At 40.8% G+C, this 23335-nt stretch overlaps 2 protein-coding genes across 2 annotated transcripts; one reads left to right on the forward strand and one right to left on the reverse strand.

Moving 5' to 3' along the window:
- Nucleotides 1-222: 222 nt before the first annotated feature.
- Nucleotides 223-10691, forward strand: LOC132071624 (F-box only protein 21-like). Its single transcript, XM_059469296.1, has 7 exons — nt 223-291; nt 2426-2593; nt 3810-3899; nt 5644-5714; nt 6407-6570; nt 8442-8552; nt 10468-10691. The coding sequence occupies exons 2-7, from the start codon at nt 2469-2471 to the stop codon at nt 10561-10563; spliced, it is 657 nt and encodes a 218-aa protein (XP_059325279.1). The 5' UTR covers nt 223-291; nt 2426-2468; the 3' UTR covers nt 10564-10691.
- A 300-nt stretch (nt 10692-10991) lies between these two features.
- IRAK1BP1 (interleukin 1 receptor associated kinase 1 binding protein 1) lies at nt 10992-23094 on the reverse strand. Its single transcript, XM_059469295.1, has 5 exons — nt 22834-23094; nt 16292-16357; nt 15956-15988; nt 12317-12447; nt 10992-11305 (listed from the first exon to the last, which is right to left on the reverse strand). Exons 1-5 carry the CDS (start codon nt 23092-23094, stop codon nt 11035-11037), a joined length of 762 nt encoding a protein of 253 aa, XP_059325278.1. The 3' UTR covers nt 10992-11034.
- Nucleotides 23095-23335: the final 241 nt, after the last annotated feature.

Below are 23335 nucleotides of genomic sequence, written 5' to 3' on the forward strand. Positions count from 1 at the left end.
CCCTGCAGCAGGGGCAGCCCCGGAGCTCCTGCTGCTGACACGCGTGCTATGGAAACCACTGAGGACGCTCCTGCTTCAGCTGCGCCGGCATCCAGCCGCGACACTGCCGGGCCAGGGCCGCACCAGGAGCTCTCTGAAGTACCAACAGCGTAGAGAGAGGCAGGACATGAGGCTGGGCTACAGGGTTACGACATATTTTGCATAAACATCACATGAGAGAAAACCACCGGACTTCTATTCATACCGGTTCACGCCACTTGTTCATCCACATTCACAGAAAAAAATACCTAGGTAAGGAAGTTGGAAATGTTACTGTCTTAAAGTTAGTCTTAAGAAATAACTTAGAACTTTTTATTTCTTTATTTTAATCTCTCTAAAACTGTCGGAGTGTAAAGTCCACGGGGGAGTTTGTTGCGTTTTGAGATTAAGAAATCCTTTTGCCCTGAAAGCTTTTTGTGCGGGGGAAAGCCGAGAGCAGGGGGCAACCTCCCAACGCGGCTGAGAGCCTGGCCCGGGTTCAGGCTCGGCGCTCGCCTCTCCGGGCTCCTTCAGGGCGCTGTTGCTCGGCCTCACCTCCCGCCCGTGGGCACCGAGCCGGGCCGGGCCGGGCCGGGTGAGGGGCCGGGAACCGGGACAGGAGCAGGACAGGAGCAGGGGGCTCACCGGGAGCCGGGATAGGAGCAGGGGAGCTCACCGGGAGCAGGACAGGAGCAGGGGGGCTCACCAGGAACAGGGACAGGAACAGGGGGGCTCACCGTGAGCCGGGACAGGAGCAGAGGGGCTCACCGTGAGCCGGCACAGGAGCAGGGGGGCTCACCAGGAACAGGGACAGGAACAGGGGGGCTCACCGTGAGCCGGGACAGGAGCAGAGGGGCTGCGGCTCCCCCCGGGCGCTGCCGGCTCGGGGCTGCTGCGGCTCGGTCCCCGCTCGGGGGCTGCAGGCACAGCGCTCTTCTTGCGGGCGTTCGGGTGCGTCCAAATATGCACAAAAATGTTTTGATTCGGGCTAACTCGATGTATGCCACCGCATCCTTTCTGTCTGGGGAATGCGGCTGCTGAAAATGCCGGTTTCAGGGACAGGAGGAAGATGCACAGCGGCAGAAGTTGTACTGCCCCAGAGGGCAGCGCGGCGGCGACCCCCGGCTCCTGTCCAGCCCCCAGGGCGCTCATGGCTACTTGGCTGAACCGTGACTCTTCCTCCCCCCACACCACACAAGGCTAAACAAGTACTTTACAAGTACTCTACAAGTTTAGATAACGTCTAAAAGGCGATTAGGAGACTTTTTTTCTTTACTGGTGGCTCTAAAGCAGATGATGCAGAAGTTAAAAATACAGTTTGTAGTAAGGCTTCATCACACACTAAGACGTTACCATATTCCTTACAATATTCTTTGAACCTCCTCTTTGTGATCTCGACTGCTTTTGTTGGGCAGTTTTCATAAATATACCTTCCCATGTGCACCTGTGCTGTGTATATTACAGTAACCCAAATTATTTTGCATATTACATAAATTAGGACAGCAGGATCTAGAAGCAATTCGGATACAACTGTAGTGAATTGCTTCTGCTTGTGGGCTGAGTATTCCACTCCAGGAGAGAGCAGGAGCTGTACCAGCTGCTCCTGGAGAACAGAGTGGGTGAATGCTGCAGTAAACCGGGTACTCTGAGAACACCTGCGTAGAAGACACAAGTCTCAAATTTCAGCACGTCTTAGTTCTGATTTGAAAAAGCCTACCAGATGTAAAGACAGTCCTCAGGTGAAGGTGAATATCTTGATGGTTTGGGGAAGGAGGGAAGAGCCATGAATATGCACTGGTATGGTGTTTCAGGTGCCTATGGGAATGAAAGGTGATGTCAAATCCTTTTCTAATCTAGTGGTGGGACTGTGGCACATTATCAACCTGGTACAGTGCTGTAAGTGCCTTCAGCCTGAAAGAAAAACCCCTTAGTTCTGTCAGATGTGCAATTACCACTGAATGCAAACAGATTATTTTTGAGGCCATCAATCTGGTATGCCAGACATGTTTAATGCACTCAATCAGATGACAAAGCAGCACAAATAATTTGTTTCACGGACAGCAGCTTTTTACTGCAAATTGGACAACCATACACATTCCCAGTTCCTCTGTTTTTTTTCCCCCTCTCTGTTTACAGACAAAAGAGTTGCCTGTATAAATCTTAAAAGCAGGTTTTTCTGTCTTGTGTACTTTAGTCTTCTATTAGCTTTTGTAAGTACCATGAAATTTAATAAAGTGGCCTAAATTAAGTGTGCTCCAGCTGTAGCCAAAATGCCTGAGTACAGATTGTACATAATGTTGTGAACCAGCAAAGCAACCTGAAGGAAACTTTTAAGTTTGACGCATCTAGCAAAGCTCGCAGCTACTTATTTTATCTCTTTTTAAAATTTTTCTCTTCCTCTTTTCAGAGCAGGGAGCAGTGAAGTGTCTTTGCCAAGACTTCCTGTTGGAATGCCTCACATCAATGCAGCTGCAGCTCTGCAGATTTCCATGCTGCTCTTTGCTTTTCCTGCACAGTATTTCATATCTCAGTGGTACGGAACGGACTCTGCTGTGCGCATCCAAATAACAGGAAGGTTGTACGACTGCCCTTCCCTACTGTGTTTATTTGTAAGAGAGTTCTCTCCCTCATCCCCAATGACACTTTGTCCTGGAAAGCTGGAGTGTGGGTGCATTGGCTATTCCTATACAAAACCAACATTTAAATCACACCTCAGGCATTTTTATGGCTTAATATGACTGTATTTAGTTTCAAAATTCAAACAGCAATTGTTGATTTCTTCACATATAAATCTTATTAATCTGCATGAGTGCCTTAACCTCATTCTTTTTTGTGACATTCCAACGTACGTTACTAAGGATTATGTCCCTTTCAAAAGATGAAAATTAAGTGATTGATTAAGTAACATTAGTTCTGATTTTCCATCACCTTCTGACATTTACTGTTATAAAATATTTTCTTGCATAGTATGACTCAGTACAGACTCTTAACCAACAAAATTCACTCACAGTAAATTACCTAAGGCAGGGACAATGATAAGAGCTAAGTAAGGAGTGCCATTTCGTCTATGACTTAAGAAGTGTATTGGCAGAATCCCACACACATATCTCCAAAGAAAAAGTGGAGATTATTACATCAGATCCAAATTTTTGATAGTGGTGTCTATTGGCAAACACTGGTATCTTAAAATGAACCATGCAAAGAGAGACTCAGTTGTACATGTGGCCTGTGCAGTGCACTGACTGTGTGGTGCATCTGTGGAATTCCAGTGCATGAAGCAGGAAGAGCAAAAGATTGGTCTGATGAAAAGAGAACTAAGCTTGGTTTATGCATAAAGACCCAGAGTGAAATAATTTTCAGGCCTCATGGAATGAGTCAACCACTTATTATTTAGATTTATGCAAAAACCTGTAGGCTTTTTTAATAGTATTTTGATTATGTACACCATTAAAAAAATATCTCATGCTCTCTATTCTTGAGTAACAGTTGAAGCTGCAGAATCAGAATGTAATTTAACAATTCCTATGGTCCAAGTACAGGAAGAAAGCAATCTTGCAATGAAAAATGGTATTTTCCAAAATTTACATATGGTTTACTGGTAAAAGTGATGACTGAAAGAATATTCATTTTCAGTGTTGATATTAATCTTGAGGAGAAATTGTTCACCGTCACTGACCCCTTCTTTCTCTTTGCTACAGAAGTGAAACTTCAAAGCTTAAATATTAAAAATCTATATAAGAATACTAGAGAAGGTTTTAAAAACAACATTACAACCATTTTTACTCCTAAAGGATAATTGCCTCTTGGAGCATCTCAACAAGATCTTACTTGAGTCTGGATGCGTGGGCAGATCGTTTAAAGCTGTGGCTCTCAAAGACAAGGTAGGGTGTTACTGTCCGCACCAAGGAGATTTCAGCCATGGTCTGCTCTGAGCAGGAAAGTGTGCTATGGGGGAATAAGTGACAAAGGGGAAATATCTCTCATTTGCTTCTGAGACTCATCTGGAACTTTCTACACAAACATCAAAACTGAACTCCATGTGAAACTAAACGTAACTCATGCAGTAATTCTGTACATGTTATCCTCAAATTTATCTGACTCTGAAGGCAGAACAATTAGCCACATCAGATGCTTTAGCATTGGATGGATATCTTATGCTCTATATTGTAGTTCAAGTTCAAAATCTGAATTAGGAATCACAGACAGAAAATCTGTGTGCTAAGTAGTGAAATTTTGATTATTGGTCATATAACAGTGATTGGTCTAGAAAAAGTAAAATTCTATCCATTCATACACACCATTTTAATTTAAGAAGACTTCATGGACTTCTTTCGGTTTGTTGACAGCCTTATTTGTGAGATTTAATTCATGGAGTAGAAATACTCCAAAGGTTTTACTTTGTATGGACCTTCAAATGTCCTTTATTCTTGATCCATGTACAATAATCAATGGTGTCAAGTCCTCTGAACTGTGGAGGATTCTGACTTAGTTTTGCTTCCAGCAAAAGCTAGGGGAATGGTCTATGACTGGAATCAAAAACTGTGCTCTTCTAAGGTTCACCATAAATTGCTTCTCAACTTCATGGAAAGCTCCATGCATATCTAAAATAAAGCCTGAAAAGATGCAATGATACATTGATTATTTGTATATAGTTGGATTATTTGTATATATTTTGTGTATATTGTCTGTGTCTTCTGAATATTTTATAAAGAATTTGCTATTCTAAAAATAATGTCATTTGAGACTTATATTAGCTGCTGTTTTAACTTTGCCCACTCCTCTTTCTGTTAAGAGGTACTTGTCAGCCTTAAGTCTTTCTATACATTTGAGCTAAACCAAAACTTTTGTAAAAAACATTGTTTGCACAGGAACCTGCTCTCATTTTCCTGCAAGCAGGGTGAAGGGAGTAGGACTGAAAGGCACCATCAAAGAGGAAGGAGACTAGGCCAACCTGTGGTTCTTTGGCATCAATGGTTTGCTGGCTGGTATGGATGCAGAATGTTACCCAAACTCCTCTGTTCATAGACTGCTGCTGTTACATTGCCAGCAGAAGGAAATGTTCCATATTCTCATTGTTTTTTTACACTTTTCTCTTTTTCACTATAGCAATGAAAAATGTTAGCCATTTCCCCTTTCTAAACATGTCCATCTCCTGCTGCCCACCTTTTACATTCAGATGAAATTCAGTCTAGTGCAGAAGGAAAAGCTACACTTACTGCAGCCTTAGGCAGGGACTCATTGCCAGACACCTTGTCCATACCAGTATAAACCAATTTTAAAAAACTTCACAAAAGATACTGAAGAATCACACTGAAGAGCAGTGTTTGCTCACCTCTATAAAATTAGTGAGTTTCCTCTGATATAAAAATTCTAATGCAACTGTAGAGTAACATATTCAAAGAAATGAGATTCATACTCTTTTTTTCCTGTTGGAACAAATTCCTTTTTCTTGTGTATTCCTTAAAAGTGTTTTTATGTTAAATTCATGCAGGCTTCAAATTGTAAAGAAGTTTGTATCAAAGGCTTTGCAGTATCCCACTCAGGATAATTAACCTTCTGATTATTATTAAAACTCAGCTTCTAAAGAACTTGTTTGTAAGTTGAGTTATTAATTTTACATTTTAGGAATTGGTACTATGGAGAGAACAAAGCTAAAAGCGGTGCCAATGAAGTAAAACCCCGTTCTTATCTTTCAGGTATTGAAGTTTTTGCAATTTCATAATTTATTTATGATGTTGTCTACAAGGTTTCTATAGTGGATTTTTTTACTTAATTTGTAAATGGCATACTGTTTTCCTTTTTTCGTGTCTCTAAACATGATTGATAATATTCAGTAAACAAAACAGTAAACATAAAATCCAAGGCCTCTTCCCTGTGTTGTGTAATAGTATCAATATGATGTAACTATATGTATGTATTTTACTGAATACCTCAGTGTATGTATTTTGAAGGAAGAAAAAAGAAATAGCTGACCACTTTATTCCTGGAAAAAGTCCCTAATCAGACTGAATAGAAGAATTCTGTGACCTAAACTGGCAAAAAATAATGTCACAATAAGTTACCACATGTCAGCACTGTAAAATACTGTATGTAATGCTTAAGTAACTGTCAATGCACACACGTGTTAATGCTTTCTAAAACTCTGTTAAAATCCCTATGTAATATCAAATGCATACAAATAGAAAAGTTTCTTAGTGGATGTTCCTTTGTAAATTGTAGTAATTAATATTCTGGGGGGAAACAATCAAAGCACCTGTTCTTCTTTAATTCCCTTATTAATCTAATTATCAGTTCTCTTCATGTAGAAGTCAGAATAATTTCTGTTAAAATACTTAATATAGCTGACCAAACTTTTATCCTTGATAAGTCTCTTTCTTTGTTAAATTAGAATCAGCTCATGTTCACAGTCCAAAGCCTGAATATATTAAATTCCGTGTGGGCCAGGTAATAATTCACAGAAGATTTGGCTACTCAGGAGTCATTGTTGGATGGGATGTAAAAGCTAACACTCCAGAAGAACAACTACAACCCAGATATCCTCCAGTGAAACAGGTCTGAATGTACTAAACTCTTGCGTTATTAATATATACACAGAACCCAGGTTAAAATACCCTCAGAAACACTGTTGCAGACCAACTTCCTGCCATCCTAGTGGGAAATACTCCAGAGTTCTGCATCACCTGTGCAGCTGAGTGGTACCTTTGCTGCTTCTGCACTGTGGTCCCAGTACAGCTTGGCTTTTACACCACTGAGTGGCTAAGCTTTGCTGGTCAGGGCAGTGGACATATCTCAAATTATAACTACTCACTTTTTATACACAGTGTTTTATTTGAAATAACAGTGTCAACCTATGATGTCTGAATGGATTTCTCCTGCCATGTCACTAAAATTGAGAAGCTGTTAAGTCTTTTATCTGGTTATCCATAATTGGTGGAATCTTCACTGCACTTAAGAAATGCAAGTAATCCTCTGTGTTTAATCAGTTTCAGAGAAAAAGCAATGTTTTTGAGGATCTGGTTACTTGGAGTGTAAATCTATTTAAAAACACATTTTTGTTAGAATTCTTGAAGCCTTTAAATTTCTTTTGCTTAAGTCCTTGTATTTGAAAATCTGATGCTAAACCTTTGTTGACAGTGCTAATCTGGTAATGCAGTGCTGCATACTCTGCATGCCACTGACATGCTGCTTAAGTGGCAGGAAGACACTAATTATTAAGTCAGAGGAGTGAAAATGAGGAAAACATGAAAATCTTTGCCTATAGCAGAAAATTCATGTTCAGCTGGAAACTGACATTGTCCCATTTTGTGCATTTGGTTCCTTCCCTGATGTAGTTTTTATCCAACTGTCCCTCATCTTTGGCTTCTAAAACACCTGCATCCTTGCTTTCTTTCCTCCCCTCAGTACTGTTATCACCAGCTGAACCCCCAAGAATTTCTCAGCAGACATTGATTCTTTTTATGTACCTTATACTGTTCTGCTGTCCCAGCCTTGTGTTCATTTTTATTGTTTTTTAATTTCAAGAGCAATGGCAAGCGTCTTTTGCTGGTTTTGAGGTTTAATTGCCTTTGCCTATCATGTCACAAGCACTTAGCAAAATGCCTTCTGACCTTTAGGCTGCAGCTTACTGAACTTGGTACTTGTAAATCCCTCAAAACATCGGCCAGGTTTTCAGCCCAACTTTTCCTAGCCTTCCTCTGACTTCCAGATCTTCATGAAATCACTGAGCAGAGGCCACTGCCTGTTCATTGATCGATACTGATTGCTTCATAAACTCCATCTGTATTCATCCATCACTTTTTTGTGTTTAGATTGTGGGTTACTTTGGGCAGGAATGTTTATGGACAGCAGCGAATATCATGGCCCATATTCCCTGGCCCAGGATTTGTTTTCATAGGTACTTCTTTGTTGGAAGATTCATGTATATACACACAAAGAAGCTGCCTTAGCTCTTTCCAGGGACCGTGGTTGTTGGAGGTAGCATTATGTTCTGAACTTGTCTCTTCTTCTCTTGGAGTTTCATTGTCACTTGTGAAGGAAAAAGGGTGGTAGCAGATCATCATTGGGCCTATGTACAAAAAAGCAAGGATATTGTAAATCTTGTTTCTTGCAGGTCTGTGGGAAAAAAAGGTTAATTAAACTCTTGATTCCTAAAAAATGTTTCAGATATCCCAAGAACTTCATGTGTTGCAGTTCTGATTGCTTTATATTTAATTCTGACATTGGTAAAATCAAAAATGAACTGGCTGTATATATATATGTATACTCACACACACACACACACACACACATATATATATATATACACACATGTATCTCAAGGGGATTTAGGTTCTGTAAGCCCACTCAAAGTTCACTGATTATAATAGGTAATCTTTAGTCATCATCTCTCTTTGAGGCTATTTATTTTCTTTCTATTTTTACAGGATCTAAAAGATACTCCTCACTATCGAATTCTAATTAACAAAGCAAATGGATTTGGCAAATCTACAGCTTATGTTTCTGAGGAAGAGATAACAGTTATTATGGGATTAGAGGTAGTATTTATTTTTATTCAGTTGCAACTTGATTGTTATCCTGTATGTTTAAAAGTTGGCTGACCTTTGGCTTAATAAATACCAGCTAGGAGACAAAGCTAGTGAAAACTAATAGAGAAAGCAGATAAACAAATTACTGCTGTACTTTCAAGCATGGGTTTTTGAAGCTGAAAAATGACCCAACTCACTTTCAAGTGGGGAGTACCCACTTTAAAGTATCCAGCTGCTGAGGTTTGTAAGTGTTTTAGCAACTTGATTTCCATGATATATAGGCTGTTGCAGGCACAGGCTTTTGTGATTTCTGGGGATCTAGTAAAGTATGCCGGTTTCTCAATTCTACTCTGAAAAATCTCCATTTCAAACAGCTCCTGCTCAGCTGCTGCCCAGACTGAAGAATGTCTTCCTTCTTAACTGTAAAATTCTTCGGGAGCCAAATATTCTGTTTTGTGTATCAGGGTTGAAGCTTTTGATTCCTGGCTTATGCAAGGCACACCTGAGTTTTAGACTAGTCTGAGACTCTGAGCCAGAAAACAGCCTTCAGGCATGCAAGACACATACAGGTGGCTTTTTGCAAGGGATCCCTATGCTGCTGTGGATGCCTTCTCTGTGGACAGTGGCAGGGTCTGTATTTAAAAAACCAGCAAGCAGATGAACCATTCACTTAACAGAAGACACCTGATCTAGTCAAACAGAGCAGATTAAAATTGGCACATTCCTCTGCCTTTTGGGAAAACCTCCCAAAGGAATTGTGTAAATCAGACTGGCCTGAAGGCTCTCCATGCTCTGTCTCAAAACTGTGCTGCTGCACATAAAGGACCCCTCTCAAGCACAGTGTGACACTATCATCTCTTTTATTTGGGAGAAGCCTTAGTTCAGACCATTCTGGTTTAGTCACCAATTGTAATATAGAATATGCCAACATGCCTGAATTTAGGAGCAGAAACTATGCTGTTCCAGATGAGTATCATAAATATTTAAAACTGTATTCTGCCCACACTGTCTAAAAATGTACCTTCCACTATGCCAGTTAGCTGGCTACCTTCAGTTTCCTTTGCATTCCATCAGGAGAAACAGATAGTTCATCTTAAATATTTACCTTGTGGAATTAGCTTTTACGGTATTAAATTGCTTTATTCACCCACGTGGCAGGTTAATTCTCCACGAAGATTATTGGAGAAACTATTGGTAACAAGCTCACAAAAACCAGGTATTTCAAAGTTGTCTAGCTGAGATTATTAACAGATGGTGAGTCATGCCTCAGGTTCAAAAGGTCTGTGGATTGCCCTCACTCAGCCTTTTGTACAGCCTGATAGGCACATTAATTTCTTGAAGAGTTGAGAGATCAGAAAATGCTTAGACTTGTTATGACCCTTTCCCAGCTGACAGTTCTGAGCCATTCACTGTGGGCTTTCTGCACCAAGACAAGGCTGGGATTGTCCCTGGTGGGTTTGCATCTTCATATTGGACCTAAGGTCATCACCTGGGTCTGTCTTCACCATTTCCCCCACCGCTTCTTTACTGTTCTCGCTGCCTCATTGGATTAGATAACTGATCCAGCTAAAAGAAATACCAAATACCTCTAACAAATGTTAGAGGTTCACAAGTTAGAGCAACACAAGTGGGAACTACTTCAGTAAGAAACTGCTGATTTTAAACACTAATGCTGGTGTAAATCTAGCTTGTAACATCTCATGAGATCTGTTCAACATTTGTAAAGTACTTGGAGAGAGTTGCTATTCTGATGACAGAAATTCAGTTACGGTACACAGAAAATGCCATTGAAAGTACCTCTATGTACATAAAACTCATCAGGACTTTTCAAACAATGTAGTAATTTCAATACTTCATTTAAGTATCAGTTTATATTTATTGCCCATTTCTAATGCTTCTTCAACTTGAAATATTTTTTTCTCAGGTGTATCACCCTGATATGGAAACCTACTTCAGTGGATATGATGGATCAAAATATATTATGCAGCCATGGCTGAAAAAACTCTACCCTCATGACTGAGTACTTCAGTGTCTGTACATGTAATGTACATCCAGATAACAGATGTCCTTTTGAAAATTGAGCAAACAGACACCAGGATAAAATGTATATTTTTTTCCTATGATGAAATAAAACATTCCTAAGCAGGCTTTATGTTGGACACTCACTTTTGTCAGAAGTGAACACAATGCATGCTCAGTTTGTCATGACTTATCAATGGGGATTAACTTCCTTCCAGTTTTGGGAGGAAAGGTATACATAGTTTCAGATATAGCACAGTTTCAGCCAGGTGTGCCAAATGTTTGGCACATCAAATATCTTGCTGTTTTACAAGGGCCAGGAAAAAAAAAAAGCAGTTGTGAACTGTACTTCAAGAATTAACTGTAACCTTAATTTTAGGGGATAGACTTACCACAAGAGTGAAGTAAAAAACCATCAAAAATCACAAGTAAGCATAAAAATTTTATTAAGATGTGTAGGATTTGAAGGTTTCTAGGGCAATTTGCTTCTTCTGTTTTCTTTTCCCTTTATCTCAAACACAGCAAACACTCTACAAGATGCATAAGCAGTAGCATTTTGGATTTTTTCCTGCAGAGTCTGTGAATCAGCAGAGAGTGACAGGTGACTGTCTATGTGGCCTCCCCATTCTTTGGTTTCCTCTTCTTTTATCAATAAAGGCTTTCCCAATGCCTGGCCAAAGAGCTGACAGACTTCCTGGGCCTTGCGGCGCGTGTTTCCCACGGCAGTGACGCACACTTGGCGGCTGAGAGGTGGAAGCAGCAGCACAATAACAAGCAGGATCAACTGATGTACCGGTGCTCCTGCCAAGCTTTTTGTTTTTAGTGTCGCAGGTTTTGTAACTGCAGAGATGCTAAGGCACATCACCTACATCACCTTCCCCCAGCTTCTGAGCCACAGCTTGGGTATTGAGGGGACCGTGTGCGGAGGAAATGTCAGCATCCTCACTAATTCTGATGACATCAAGCATTTCTAACACCTGCATGCTGCAGGCATCCACGCTGAGTCGAGCAAGAGTTCAACCCTTGCTCCAGGCATTTCGGTGGCTCAGCGGCAAGGTATATTAGCACCTGCTTAAAGTCACTGGCCATATTTCCTCATCTCCTGTAGATACCTCTGGCATTCACTTTTGGCATCTCTGGAACCTTTAACAGCAGCTAATTAAGCCTGCTGCTTGGACCAGGCAGTTCTTTTCTTACAAGAGGCAAAACCCCAACCAAGACTAAACTTCCTTCTGTCCCTCCCATTTAGTGAGAGAAGCCTGGACTGAACAGTCAATGCTTAAAACAGATCAAGATTGTGAGCTTCAGGGCAGCATATTTTGATGCTGAGAAGTGCCACACACATGGTTCTTTCCAGATATGTCAGCTAACAGTAATGGGAATTGGCGAAGGTACTTAAAATTATCAACACCTGGTAACACACTTGCACCCTCATGAATGAATACAAATGAAATCTACACATGATGATGTAATCAGAGACAAATTCTGTTGATCTAAGATTCCCAGCAGATTATACTCCAGTGGAAATCAGTGAGAAAATAACTTTTATTACATTCTGCTTTTGCACAGGGACAAGAACAAATTCTACCTTCTAGGCTGAACAACATTAACTTTTAAGTTATATTAAATACTGAAATCTCTAACATAAATATTCATAGGTGTGAAGGAAACTACTTGCTCCCATTGCAAACAGCATAAATTATGTATTCATATTAACTAAGGCTGTAAGACTTTTGGCACATGAGAGAACTTACCGAAGTGAGTCTATGGCTTCTGGTGTATGGTAGAAATGAGGTGGATTGATGGTAACAGAGGTTCCTAACTTTTCAATAAGTAGATTGCAAACATTCTGCATTTTTCCAAAATCACTGAATATGATACAGACCTGGGAGTGAGTGAACAGACATCACATGAGTAATATTTTCATTTTCCACTATGACTCAACACTTTCATTTAAATCAGTGTAAGACCAGACATCTACAAGGTAACTAAACACACTAGTGCCATACACAACTCCAACATTTATGAACTTATGATACTTTAATATAGCCCTAGAAACTAGCATTGTTTGCAACAGAAAGAAGTTCTTAAATAGCTTAAAACTGAGGATTAAGAAATCCCTTCCAGAGGAAATGCAGAATTCTTGGTATGCAAACAATCTGAAGAATGAACGTGCTATGGTACACATGACTAGATGCATCCTGGTTCGTCCCTTCTTAGATTGCTGGATGTTAATTATGCAGAAGCTCATACAAAATTATGTGGAAAACACTGTGCATGAAGGAAAAATACATTTTCATTCCAACCATTAGATTAAAGAAACCTCAGCTATGAGATTAAGCTAGACTGAGCCCAGTTCCCCTTGCAGTGGGCTCCAAATCCTGTGTTGTCTGAACAGACTCACCGCAGTGCTGAGAAGGAACTGGGCACTTCAGACTTGGATTAAAAACAATTTAAACACCCAACAGGCTCTGGCTGTAAGAAGCATTAAATGAAGATGCACTAGGAATTGAGGTCCTTCCCAAATGCTATGAAGCAGCAATCACTATCAGCCCTGCATCCAGAGCCCAACAGTTTTCCTGGTGCAAAGTCCAGCCAGGCAGCAACTTGCCAGGCAGAAGCCAGCTCTTTTCTGTGGCAAAGCACAGCTGCCAGGGCTGAAGCAATGACACTGAGCTGATACAGCATTCAGAACCAGAAATCCTGGATCCCTAACTTTAAAAAAAAAAAAACCTAAAGCCTCATCTTCACTTCCAGTATAGTGCTCCCACCATGAGTCAGGTTCACCTTCTCTATTATTCCCAATTCCCTTCTTTTTGCATATTAATACAGCTTCCACAGGAGTGGAAGAAAAACAGTGCAGTTAGGAAAATTCTACTGCCAACATGTGGGATTTACAGCTGCCCCCATGGCTGCTGCAGTCTATGCATCACTCTACCCCAGTGATGGGATATGACACGGAAATCCCAGTTACAGCACATCAGCAGCACTGCAGCACCTTCCTGTGCGCATACCAGAGATTTATTTACCTTGTGCACAATGAGATAATTCAAAGAAGCTGAGCCTCTCAGTGAGGGAGGAGGGAGCTACTTCATATGCACAGTAAGGTAAAAAGTAATTAATGCTCCCATCTTGTTACCCTTGACAGCCTTTTGGTGTAGTACCTGAACCTTATCCTGGCTTGGATCCTTGCACTGGTTCAGTGGCTCTGAAAGGTGCAGTGTCAATTGAACAGAGACTGAAGATGAGGCTACACCTACATTTTTTTCTCCAGTGGGAGTTCTTGCCATACATATAAAAAGCACACATCCCCCGTGATGTTTTGCCAGGAAACTGTCATAGCTGTATTTTGTGTAAAGTCTCACTATGAGGACTGTCATAGTGTTTTCCAGATTGCCATCAGCATTTACAAGATTTGTTCCTTCTAGGGGATGAAACAAAAAAAGTGATGAAACAAAAGAACTATGGGTCTTAAGCAGGAGATGAATTGCTCAGATTGGGGCACTTCTGGGCACTCAGGAACTTTACTGTTCAAAAAAAAGCACTTGATCAGGTACCCTCAGAAGCAGAAAACAACTGACCAACAGCTGATTTTGCTGTTTCCCCCTCCTAAAAAAAATTAGGATAAAAATTTTCATTTAGAGCTACATCTAATACAGTCCACTTACAATTACAGAGAATACTTCAACATTAAAATGCAAATAAATGTTTTAACTTTGTCAGTTATTAAGATTAAAAGGTAACAAGAAGCTATGCAAAACTATTAGAGACATTCCCAGGTTTGGAAAAGGCTGCAAATGACAAGAAGTTATGGTTTATAAGGAGGCAAGCATATTAAGAAATGCACAAAACCAACATAATCTTCCTCCCATGAGAATGTCATGCAATAAATGAACTATTATGATAAACATATTATAAAGCTTTGTGATCTTATACACAACTTCATTCTTCTGAATATTTGCCTTTATTATAGCATGAATTAAAATTATCTCCTTACAGTTGAAAGAATATCTTGAATTCTTCATTATACTTTTAAATAGCTACATGCCTGGGAATTTTTCAGTCTTCTAAAAATTCTTTACAGGAGACAAATGATGAAGAGTTTACAGAATGAAGTAAAACAGGATGTCCAAGACTTTACATGTAACACAGATATAATGGCAAACTCTAACAGAGAAGTGAGTGGAAGTGAGTTTTAAATTCATTCATGTTGCTAAAGTAGGCAAACAGGCTTGTCAATGGACCCTCACTGGTTTATGAAGCTGCACTAATGAAACAAGGATATTCATAAAGGGAGAAGCAAGGAGAGACTGATCTCTGCATTAAGAGTGGCCACACTGCTACCTCAGTGTGCAGGGCAGCCTAAACAGCAGCACTGTGCATGGGTTCTTCCAGTCCCAACCCCCAGGGTCCTAGGCAACCACACAACTTTGCAACAGCAATTACAGCTGGTCCAAGCTGCTTACAAATCAACACTAAATCGAAGTAATCAGCCTTCCACATATAATCCTTGCTGTATAAAACTAATAGCAGAAGACAGATAATTGGTTAAGTTACCACTTAAGACTGAAGTTGTAAGCCTAAGCTTGTCTGTAGCATAAACAATAATTCACATAATAATTAATAATAGGGGGTTTATTAATTTTTAAGTACAGGTCATCTAAAAAACATGGTGATTTAAGCTCTCAGGGTAGTATATGTCTCCATGATGAAGCTGAAGTCATTCAGAGCATGAATGCACACCATTTAAGTATCTTAAGACTCATTTTAAAATCCAACTTTTGTTCTCCAAATTCTCAATCATTTCTGTATTTATTGGTGTTATTTAGATAAGAATATGCCTTAAAGCAAGCAAACTAAGGAGGCTGAACTTGTTTAAGAGGACTCTAAACCACAGCTCTATAAACCAGCTATCATTTTATTGCAGGCTTCCAGGTTTACTTTGTAAGGATCTCTAAACTTGCTGGGTAGTGATTAAAGTTTTATGGTCTAAAAAATACATTAGCTAAACACACAATTTCCCTCAGTGAATGTTTCAAGCACAGCATTTATTTCCTACTATGGCATGAATGTGCAAATACATACTTCCCTTAGCAGATACTGAAGTAAATGGGATTATTCCCATAATATCTGCATTTCACAGAGCACTTTTTACCTACAAAATTCTGAGCCAATTACCCAGGAAACAATTACCTTTGCTTTACTTAGAGCAAGCTGATGGCAGAGTTGTACAGAACAGACCAAAATCCAGGTGCTCTGCAACTGTGGCCTAAGCAGATCTTGCATTTGCTCCCAGTTCAAGGAGCTAAAATAATGAAAAAAAAAAAAAAAAAAAAAAAAAGCTGAGCTGGGGAAAAAAAAGGTTATTAACTGGGGCAGCTTTCTGAACTCACCAACTCCTTGCAAGAAGCAGAGGGCAGGAAGGGCTATAGGTGAAGGAAAGTTCAGAATTGTTGGTTTGCTCACACTGCCCCAGAACCACATATGCCAGTCTGTAGCATCAGGTAACATTTAAAAAGCACACATTCATCTGAGAAGAAAACAAGTTCAGCACAACAGAAGACTGCAACTGAACTCTGCTATAAATTGCAGTCCTTAAATAGTTTTTTTGGACTATGCTGCCATTATGTTCCTTGGTCTGAGTAAAGATAGTCTGCAAATTTTTATAGGTCCTTGACACACTTACTTTTTAATTTTATTTTTTATTTTTGGTTAGGTTGAATACATACCTCTGCTTCCATTTGGTAAGTATTTTCTACTCTACTAAAATCTTCTGTTACAGTCATATTTTCTTCCTAAAACAAAGTAGAGGAATACAACCTTAAAAGACAGAAATTAAGGATCTGCTGTATTTACATGGTGTCCTTTAAAAGCTGAACTGTTTTGGTATATTACTCATGACTTTGAAACAGAAATTTTGAATTTTCCATGCAAATATCTTCACTTAAAAACTAGCTGGATGTTAAAGATTTCTTAAATTATTCTAAATCAATTATACAGTAGCTCTATAATGGGATTTTGCTGCTATTCCCTTGAAGAGAACAATTAGGTCATAAAAGTAGCTGCTAGGTAGAAGCTGTGTGTATTAGTGTGTAACTGTAAATTCACCTGGTACAAGAAATCTAGAAGCTTCAATTGCTTTTAGAAAGTTAGTATGTGAGAAGTGCTTTTTAGGCCCCTATTTTAAGATATTTTAGCAGCAGCAGCAGCTTGTAGCAAGGTGATATGAACAAAGATTGAACAGCTATTATTCTGGCATAATGGTAACCCTTGAAAAAGGCCGTTCCACCAGTGATGCCTCGCCATCAACAGCAGCTCCACTGGTCAACATAATGGCTGCACAGAGCACTAGCAAATCCTGTAGGACACATAAATAAGGTACTGAACTCAGGAAGATACAGAATAACTGCAGTTACATGTGAATATTTGACCAGCTTGCTACTGGTCTAACAGTCACATATCTTTCACCCACTTTGCTCTGCAGCAAACAGTTTGAACAAACAATTTATTGTGAAATTACTCTAACATAGCAAAAAAAGCACAGCCTACAGTTTAATTGCAACTTTGCATGTAACACCTATGAAGTGTAGTAAAGCAAATACCCAGCCTTCCAGTCACTAAAGAAGTTTTATTTACTAGATTTATTTGCATAGGAAATATTTTCTTCAATGTTGACATTCAAGATGCTTTGTGTCAGAGTATTTCCTACAGATGCTCAAGTCTTCAAGTTTTATGTAGCATGCATGCATGCATAAGTCTATGCAAATGATATTAACTATGAGAAGCATTTTCCTTTTAAAATATTATATGGTTTTATTACCATTGAATAAAAGTCTACAAAAAACTGAAATTTCAAAATTTGTATCATGATTGATTGGTAGTGCTCAAATTTAAGCACAGCAGTCCTATTTTTAGATATTTTCAGAAAGTCTCTTCTAGTAAGGGCAAGGATTAGCAAGGGCCAGTAGTCCATAAAAGCTGTATTTTTTCTTTAATTTGGCTGGGGTTTGCTAGAGTGATCAAGACAGTCTAGCACCAAAAGCTCATTTAATTTACAGGATGGGGTAAATCTTACTATTTGTGTTAGAATTCAATTACAATTGCCAAGAAATATTTTTCCCCAGAGGTTTCATGTATCTTATAGAAATTACCACAGAAAAAACAAACTACTACAACTCGTATCTTACAGAAATAGCTGTGCTGTAACACAACTGTGAACATAGGAAAAATGCATTTGTTTTCCCCTGTCCCCTCTCCTTAATCCTTTTTAAAAGAGGTTCTCCTTCCTGCTGAGCAGATCCAAGCCTTAGAATCTGGCTGTGCCCTCCCAAGGTTCCTGTGTATTTAAGGACACTGCCATCCCGCGGCACCAGGCGCTATGGCAAGATCAATACTATGGAGTGAAAGATCATTCTGCACCACGTATTACAAAATTTCCTTCACAGCTAATTTTAATCCCACCAAATGTGACAGTAGCTGTATGTGCTACTGAAGATAAATGGATGAAGTAATTGCTGAAGTCATAACAAGGTGGCCTTCTGTGATACATTTTCTGTTAGATACTTCGCTTCTGTTTGTGACTGTGTTCACACAAAGATATGGAAAAGACAGGTAGGAGACAACAGAATTTGAAATTGCAATCAAGACTGAGACTACTTCAAAAGCTAAAATTTTTCTTCCCTACTGTTTATGTCTACTATTCATATTTTGGCTGAGGAAATACCAGTTTGATTGAATGGCCCCAGAAGAAATACTTTTCACTGTGACTTAGGGAAAGCTGCACCTCAAGTATTCTGGACATCTGGAATAACTTTCTATATTTTCTAAATCTGTGGGCCAAGAATCACAAAAAATAATTAAACCAATATAACAATATCGGTATTTCAATCACCCCAGAAGCCACTGAACAACTCTTAACAGAATCACACTTGTGAATTCTGCTTATAAAGCCAATTTTTTATGTGGCATCACATCACTGCTCCAGGCACTCTAAAATAAACAAAAATGAAAAAGACAGTCGATATCCCATTGAACATATCAAGTCTAGAAATTGCTTTGCTTTATATTTTCACTCTTTTCAACTGAACACAACCTTTTATAGTCCTTCCTCCTATCTGCTACTTCTGAACAATGTCTTAGTCACAGGACCATTGTGTTCACCCTCATGACACTGGCAGGCTATAGGAATGACTGATCTTTTCCCCAGAAGAGAACAGGAAAAAAAATAATGGGTAAGTTAGCAAAAGCATACTTCAAGGAGACAAGTATGCAACAATACACTAAGAGAACAGCCCATCTTCACTTAAACTTATGTTCTGCTCTGGCTAATGACTTAATGAAACTATGAGACCTTTTTATGATACACAAGCCAAGACTGAGCAAGGGAAAGCACTTAGAGTTAGGAATGTATGCTAAAGCCTGTTGGGTAATGTATGCTGATATGTGTAACTGTAAATAAAAAATATCTACAGACACTTGAAAATGTCTCTTAAAATCCAATTGTACATTTGAACTGATATGTCCAGTACAACTTTACATTATCAAAAAGAAGGATATCTGAACAGTCAAAAGAGTCAGCTTCTTCCATGTGATCACGGCATTTTTGTTCTTGGCACTATGGAAATGGCTACTGAGAGCCCTGATGTACGCTGCTGTCTCCTGCCAGTCATCACAGTGTCTCCAGATGGTTAAGGATGCTGAGCACCTTCTGGGATTGGGTAGCTGTGCTCCAGCCTCTCATCCCCACACTCTGTCTGGTCTATTTGGCATGAGATGACAGAATGACAACCCAAAACCCATAGTGAAAAAGTTTCTGCTGCTTAAAGAAGAAATAACAAAAGTATATGTAACAGTTATTACAAGAAAGACATAAAGCAGATTTATACTCAGCAAATGCAGGGTACTCTGGAGATATTTCTTTAAATATGTAGTAATATAAAGAAGACAATGCCTTACACAAGTTTTTACCTTCAGTCAGGGATATATTGTCATTGGAAGACTTTGCAACTAAGTCAGCAAACTTTAAAACCTTTTTAAACTGACTGTATGGATGTTCATCCATAACTGTGACTCCTGAGTAAGTTTTGAAATATGAAGAATATTGCACATAAATCCAAGGGAGGTATCCCAGTTCAGACAATCTCTAACACAGAGCCTACCAGATATATTTTGCTAGATGGTTTGTTTTGTTCTACAACACTCTGACAGGTACAACAAATATTATCACTGTTATTTTAAACATGGTGCCAATGCCAACAGTTAGATATAGCCATTAAAGAAAACAAGTGTCATCTCCACACCACTCCTCAAATAAATCATAGCTGGCAAATATAAAATCTGTTTGCTTCCAGAGAAAGAGAAGAAAATGTTACTTTTGAGCAGCTGGGTTGATTAAGGGAGATTGCTTTGAAGGCTGCAGGGAAAGTAAAATCAATGGGGAAACCACATTCTGTGCTCTGAAGTGCTGCATATACTTACAGCACTCTATAAATAAATGCCACTATGTGCATCTATTTCTGATTAAAATCCTGTGCAAATGTATATGGAAATCAGGTGCTGCCCCCAGGCCTCGTGAGAAGCTGCCAATGCAAGCTCCTGCTGCTGCAAAGGTTATGCACTTCCCATCTCACAGGCTTCCTACTATAGCAACAATAAGGGTTAAGAAAATTGTGCTGTGCATTAATTAAAATAAATATATAGCATAGTTAGATGATTTCTAAAGAGGCCTTAGATAAGCTTGCAACAACTAGAACCATATGGAGACTGTGAAGAGACATTAATTTTACAGTTGCCTAGAATGGTATTAGCTGCAAGTGAAGTTATCAAACGCAGTTAAAGAACAAATTGCCAGCAGTGAGAGTTGTTAGTGGAAAAGCTGCAAGGCAAATAAAAGCTCCAGCAGTAGAGTGATTTAAAACTGGATGAAACAAAGCACTAAAAATTATACCGTGGGGAACTACTCTGAAAAAAAAATAACTTCATGTTGTTTTTCTCAGAGTTCCCTAGAGCTAACACTTTGCTAACACTGAGAAACCCACAACTCAAGCAGCATTTCACAGTCTCTCAACTAAGTGGAAAGAACATTTCCATTCTCCAACACACAGCATCTTCGAAAGAGAAAAAGATTACTGTGAAATTATTGTAACTATAATAAGACACCAAATACTCTCACATTGTAAAAACAGCCCACTCTCCACCCTGCCTGCCTGCTCACATTACTTTTCTGAACCTGACTGTTATAAATCCAAATAAAGTCATTTGTTTGTCCAAGTCGTACTTCAGCTTGCAATCCTTTTTTCTAGCCTGGAGTGGTACACACAGCCCCTCTAAAGCACACTCACCTATTTCACACCCTGCCTGCTCTTGTTGTGTGCCAGCCACTACATGTTGGATGCTCCTTGCTGTCCCAATTCAACCAGTATCAAGTCAAAACTGGAAGTCAGTTGTTCAGATTCACTGTGGGGGAAATATCTGCAACTATCTTTTCCAATATAGCCATGCTCTGAAGAACTATTTAATGACAGTCAGGACAAAAATTTCCCATAATCTGATAGCTCACCATGGTGGTGGGTACAAAGGTTAACATTTTCTCTACTAATAGGAAGGAATGCATGCTGAATTGCTTTGTCTTCTCCCATTCCTCTTAAAATCCACCACTTTGAACTCCTGTTAATTCACTTAATAGACACTGAAGGCATGTAACCTGCAATCCCTCACTAAAATGCAGCAGTTTTGCTTGAACAAGTCATCCTGATGTCAATGGGAGCCTTGACAAATGCTGCCTGTGACAGACATGCACCCAGCCATGATCAATATCTGGCCTAAAGCAGCCTCTATACCCCCTTGTTGTCTCGTCCCAGAGCTGCAATATGAGCTTTTTCGGGGGCACAGTGGTCTTCTGGTCTTCTTCACTGCCTTCTTTACTCCTGAACAATTTATATAGATACTACAGAGACAGCACAACAGTTCAAAAAAAGCCCTCACAAAATCCTATTTTGTTTGGGAATGAAAGCTGATGCCAGTACTTATCTTAAAATGCATGCAGCATCTGAAATGTGGGCATGCAATTTCACTGTGGCACATCACTGTTTAGGCTGAGTAACTGACTCTCCTACTTTGCATTTACTAACTCTGACTTGCACTGTACCATCATGCAGTATCAGGAAACCCTTCTACAATTCCTTTTTACTCCATTGAATAATCTGGTGTTCATAGCAAACCTGATCATCTACCTTTCCCCCTAGCTTAACTGTGAATACACTCAAAAGGCACAAACCTCCTAGGGAACTTCAATAAGAAGTAACTTTTGAAAACAACTGCATGTTCCATAAAAGGTTTTTTTCTGTTTTTAAGAGCCCTATGTGTGGAACACTGTCCAAAACGCTTTTGTGAAATCCAAAAAATTCATCAGCACAATTGTTAGGACAAACATCACCCTTATGGAGCATTTACTGTTTGGACAGAGCTTTAAAGGTAAGTCTATGCTTTTTTCATTGTTGCAAAATTGCTTCCAGACGCTACAATATTCATTGTGGTAAAAGAACTTCCTGGGTCCACAAGGGGCTTCTGTGACTTCAGCTATCTTGATCATATCTCAAGTTTTAAAAACCTCTCTACTAAGTAGAACAAGAAAGAGGGAAAGATCTCTGTATGTATTTGCTGCTAAGCTCTGGTCATCACAGTTACTCCGACACACACACAGGTACAGGTTATGCTGCTGTGTACAACTTTATCAGTTTCACTCGCCTGCACGGGCGAATGCTGTATTACACCAGAAATCACAGAATTAGGTTGGAAAAGGCCTCTGGTATCATAGAGTGAACCCTTAGACTGAACACCATCATGTCAATAGACCATGGCACTGAGAGCCACGTCCAGCCTTTCCTAAAGTGCCTCCAGGGACGGCGATTCCACCACCGCGCGACTCGAACAGGACGGCTTTCACATGCTTAACAAGCAACATGTTGGAAAGCCCGGGTAGCGACATTCCGCCTTTTCCGCTGGGGATGGCATGGCTGCAGCCTTCCAAAGACAGGCAGGCTCTCCCAGCGGTTCCCGAGAGCTCCAAACCCGTCACTGCCCTGCTTCCCGCCGGCACCAAGGCCCTCCGCGGGCGCCTCTCCTCAGGGCCGCTCCGGCGGGACGGCACCGCACCCCGCCGGCTGCCGAGCGGCACCGGGAACGGGACCGGGAATAGCCCCGCCTGCTGCCCCCCCGCCTTCCCCCTGGGGACACCCCGGCGCCTCAGCGGGCCCCGGGCGGCGGAGCTCACCGGGATGCCGTGCAGGCGGGCGGTGTGCGCGATGTACTGCAGCCGGCGGGACACGCTGCTCCGCGCCGCCACGGCCGCCTCCTTGCGGCTGCCGAGCCGCAGCGACACCCGCGCCCGGTCCGGGCGGGCGCTCAGCTCCGCGCTGCCGCTCACATGCACCTCCCGCCCGGGCAGCGCCGCAGGCCCCACGCGTCCCTCCGGGGACGGGGCCAGGTCGAGCTCGGCGAAGACGCGAGAGGGGGGCGGCGCGGGCGGCGCCATGGCCGTGGCTATGGCGGCCCCTCACGGCACCATGGCAACCCTGGGGCGCCACGTCACAGCGCCCGCGCGCTCCCGAGCGCCGCCGCGCGGGCCCGGAGCCCCCGCTCCCGCCGGGACCGGCGTCCTCACGGCGGCGTTAAGGAAGGAAAAGACGTCTGGGATCACCGAGTGCAACCTATGGCCGGACACCACCATGCCAGTTAAACCATGGCACTGATTGGCACGTCCAGTCTTTCCTAAA

Source organism: Ammospiza nelsoni, chromosome 3, assembly GCF_027579445.1.
Source record: "Ammospiza nelsoni isolate bAmmNel1 chromosome 3, bAmmNel1.pri, whole genome shotgun sequence".
Lineage (NCBI taxonomy): Eukaryota > Metazoa > Chordata > Aves > Passeriformes > Passerellidae > Ammospiza > Ammospiza nelsoni.

Coding starts and splice junctions, on each gene's coding strand:
- LOC132071624 (XM_059469296.1), top strand. CDS start 2,469: ATGCCTCACATCAATGCAGCTGCAGCTCTGCAGATTTCCATGCTGCTC. Junction 2,594..3,809: donor CGCATCCAAATAACAGGAAG/GTTGTACGACTG, acceptor TTACTCCTAAAG/GATAATTGCCTCTTGGAGCA. Junction 5,715..6,406: donor ACCCCGTTCTTATCTTTCAG/GTATTGAAGTTT, acceptor TTGTTAAATTAG/AATCAGCTCATGTTCACAGT.
- IRAK1BP1 (XM_059469295.1), bottom strand. CDS start 23,094: ATGGCGCCGCCCGCGCCGCCCCCCTCTCGCGTCTTCGCCGAGCTCGAC. Junction 12,448..15,955: donor CTGCTTCTTGCAAGGAGTTG/GTGAGTTCAGAA, acceptor ACTCACTCCCAG/GTCTGTATCATATTCAGTGA. Junction 11,306..12,316: donor GAAGCCATAGACTCACTTCG/GTAAGTTCTCTC, acceptor TCCACCTCTCAG/CCGCCAAGTGTGCGTCACTG.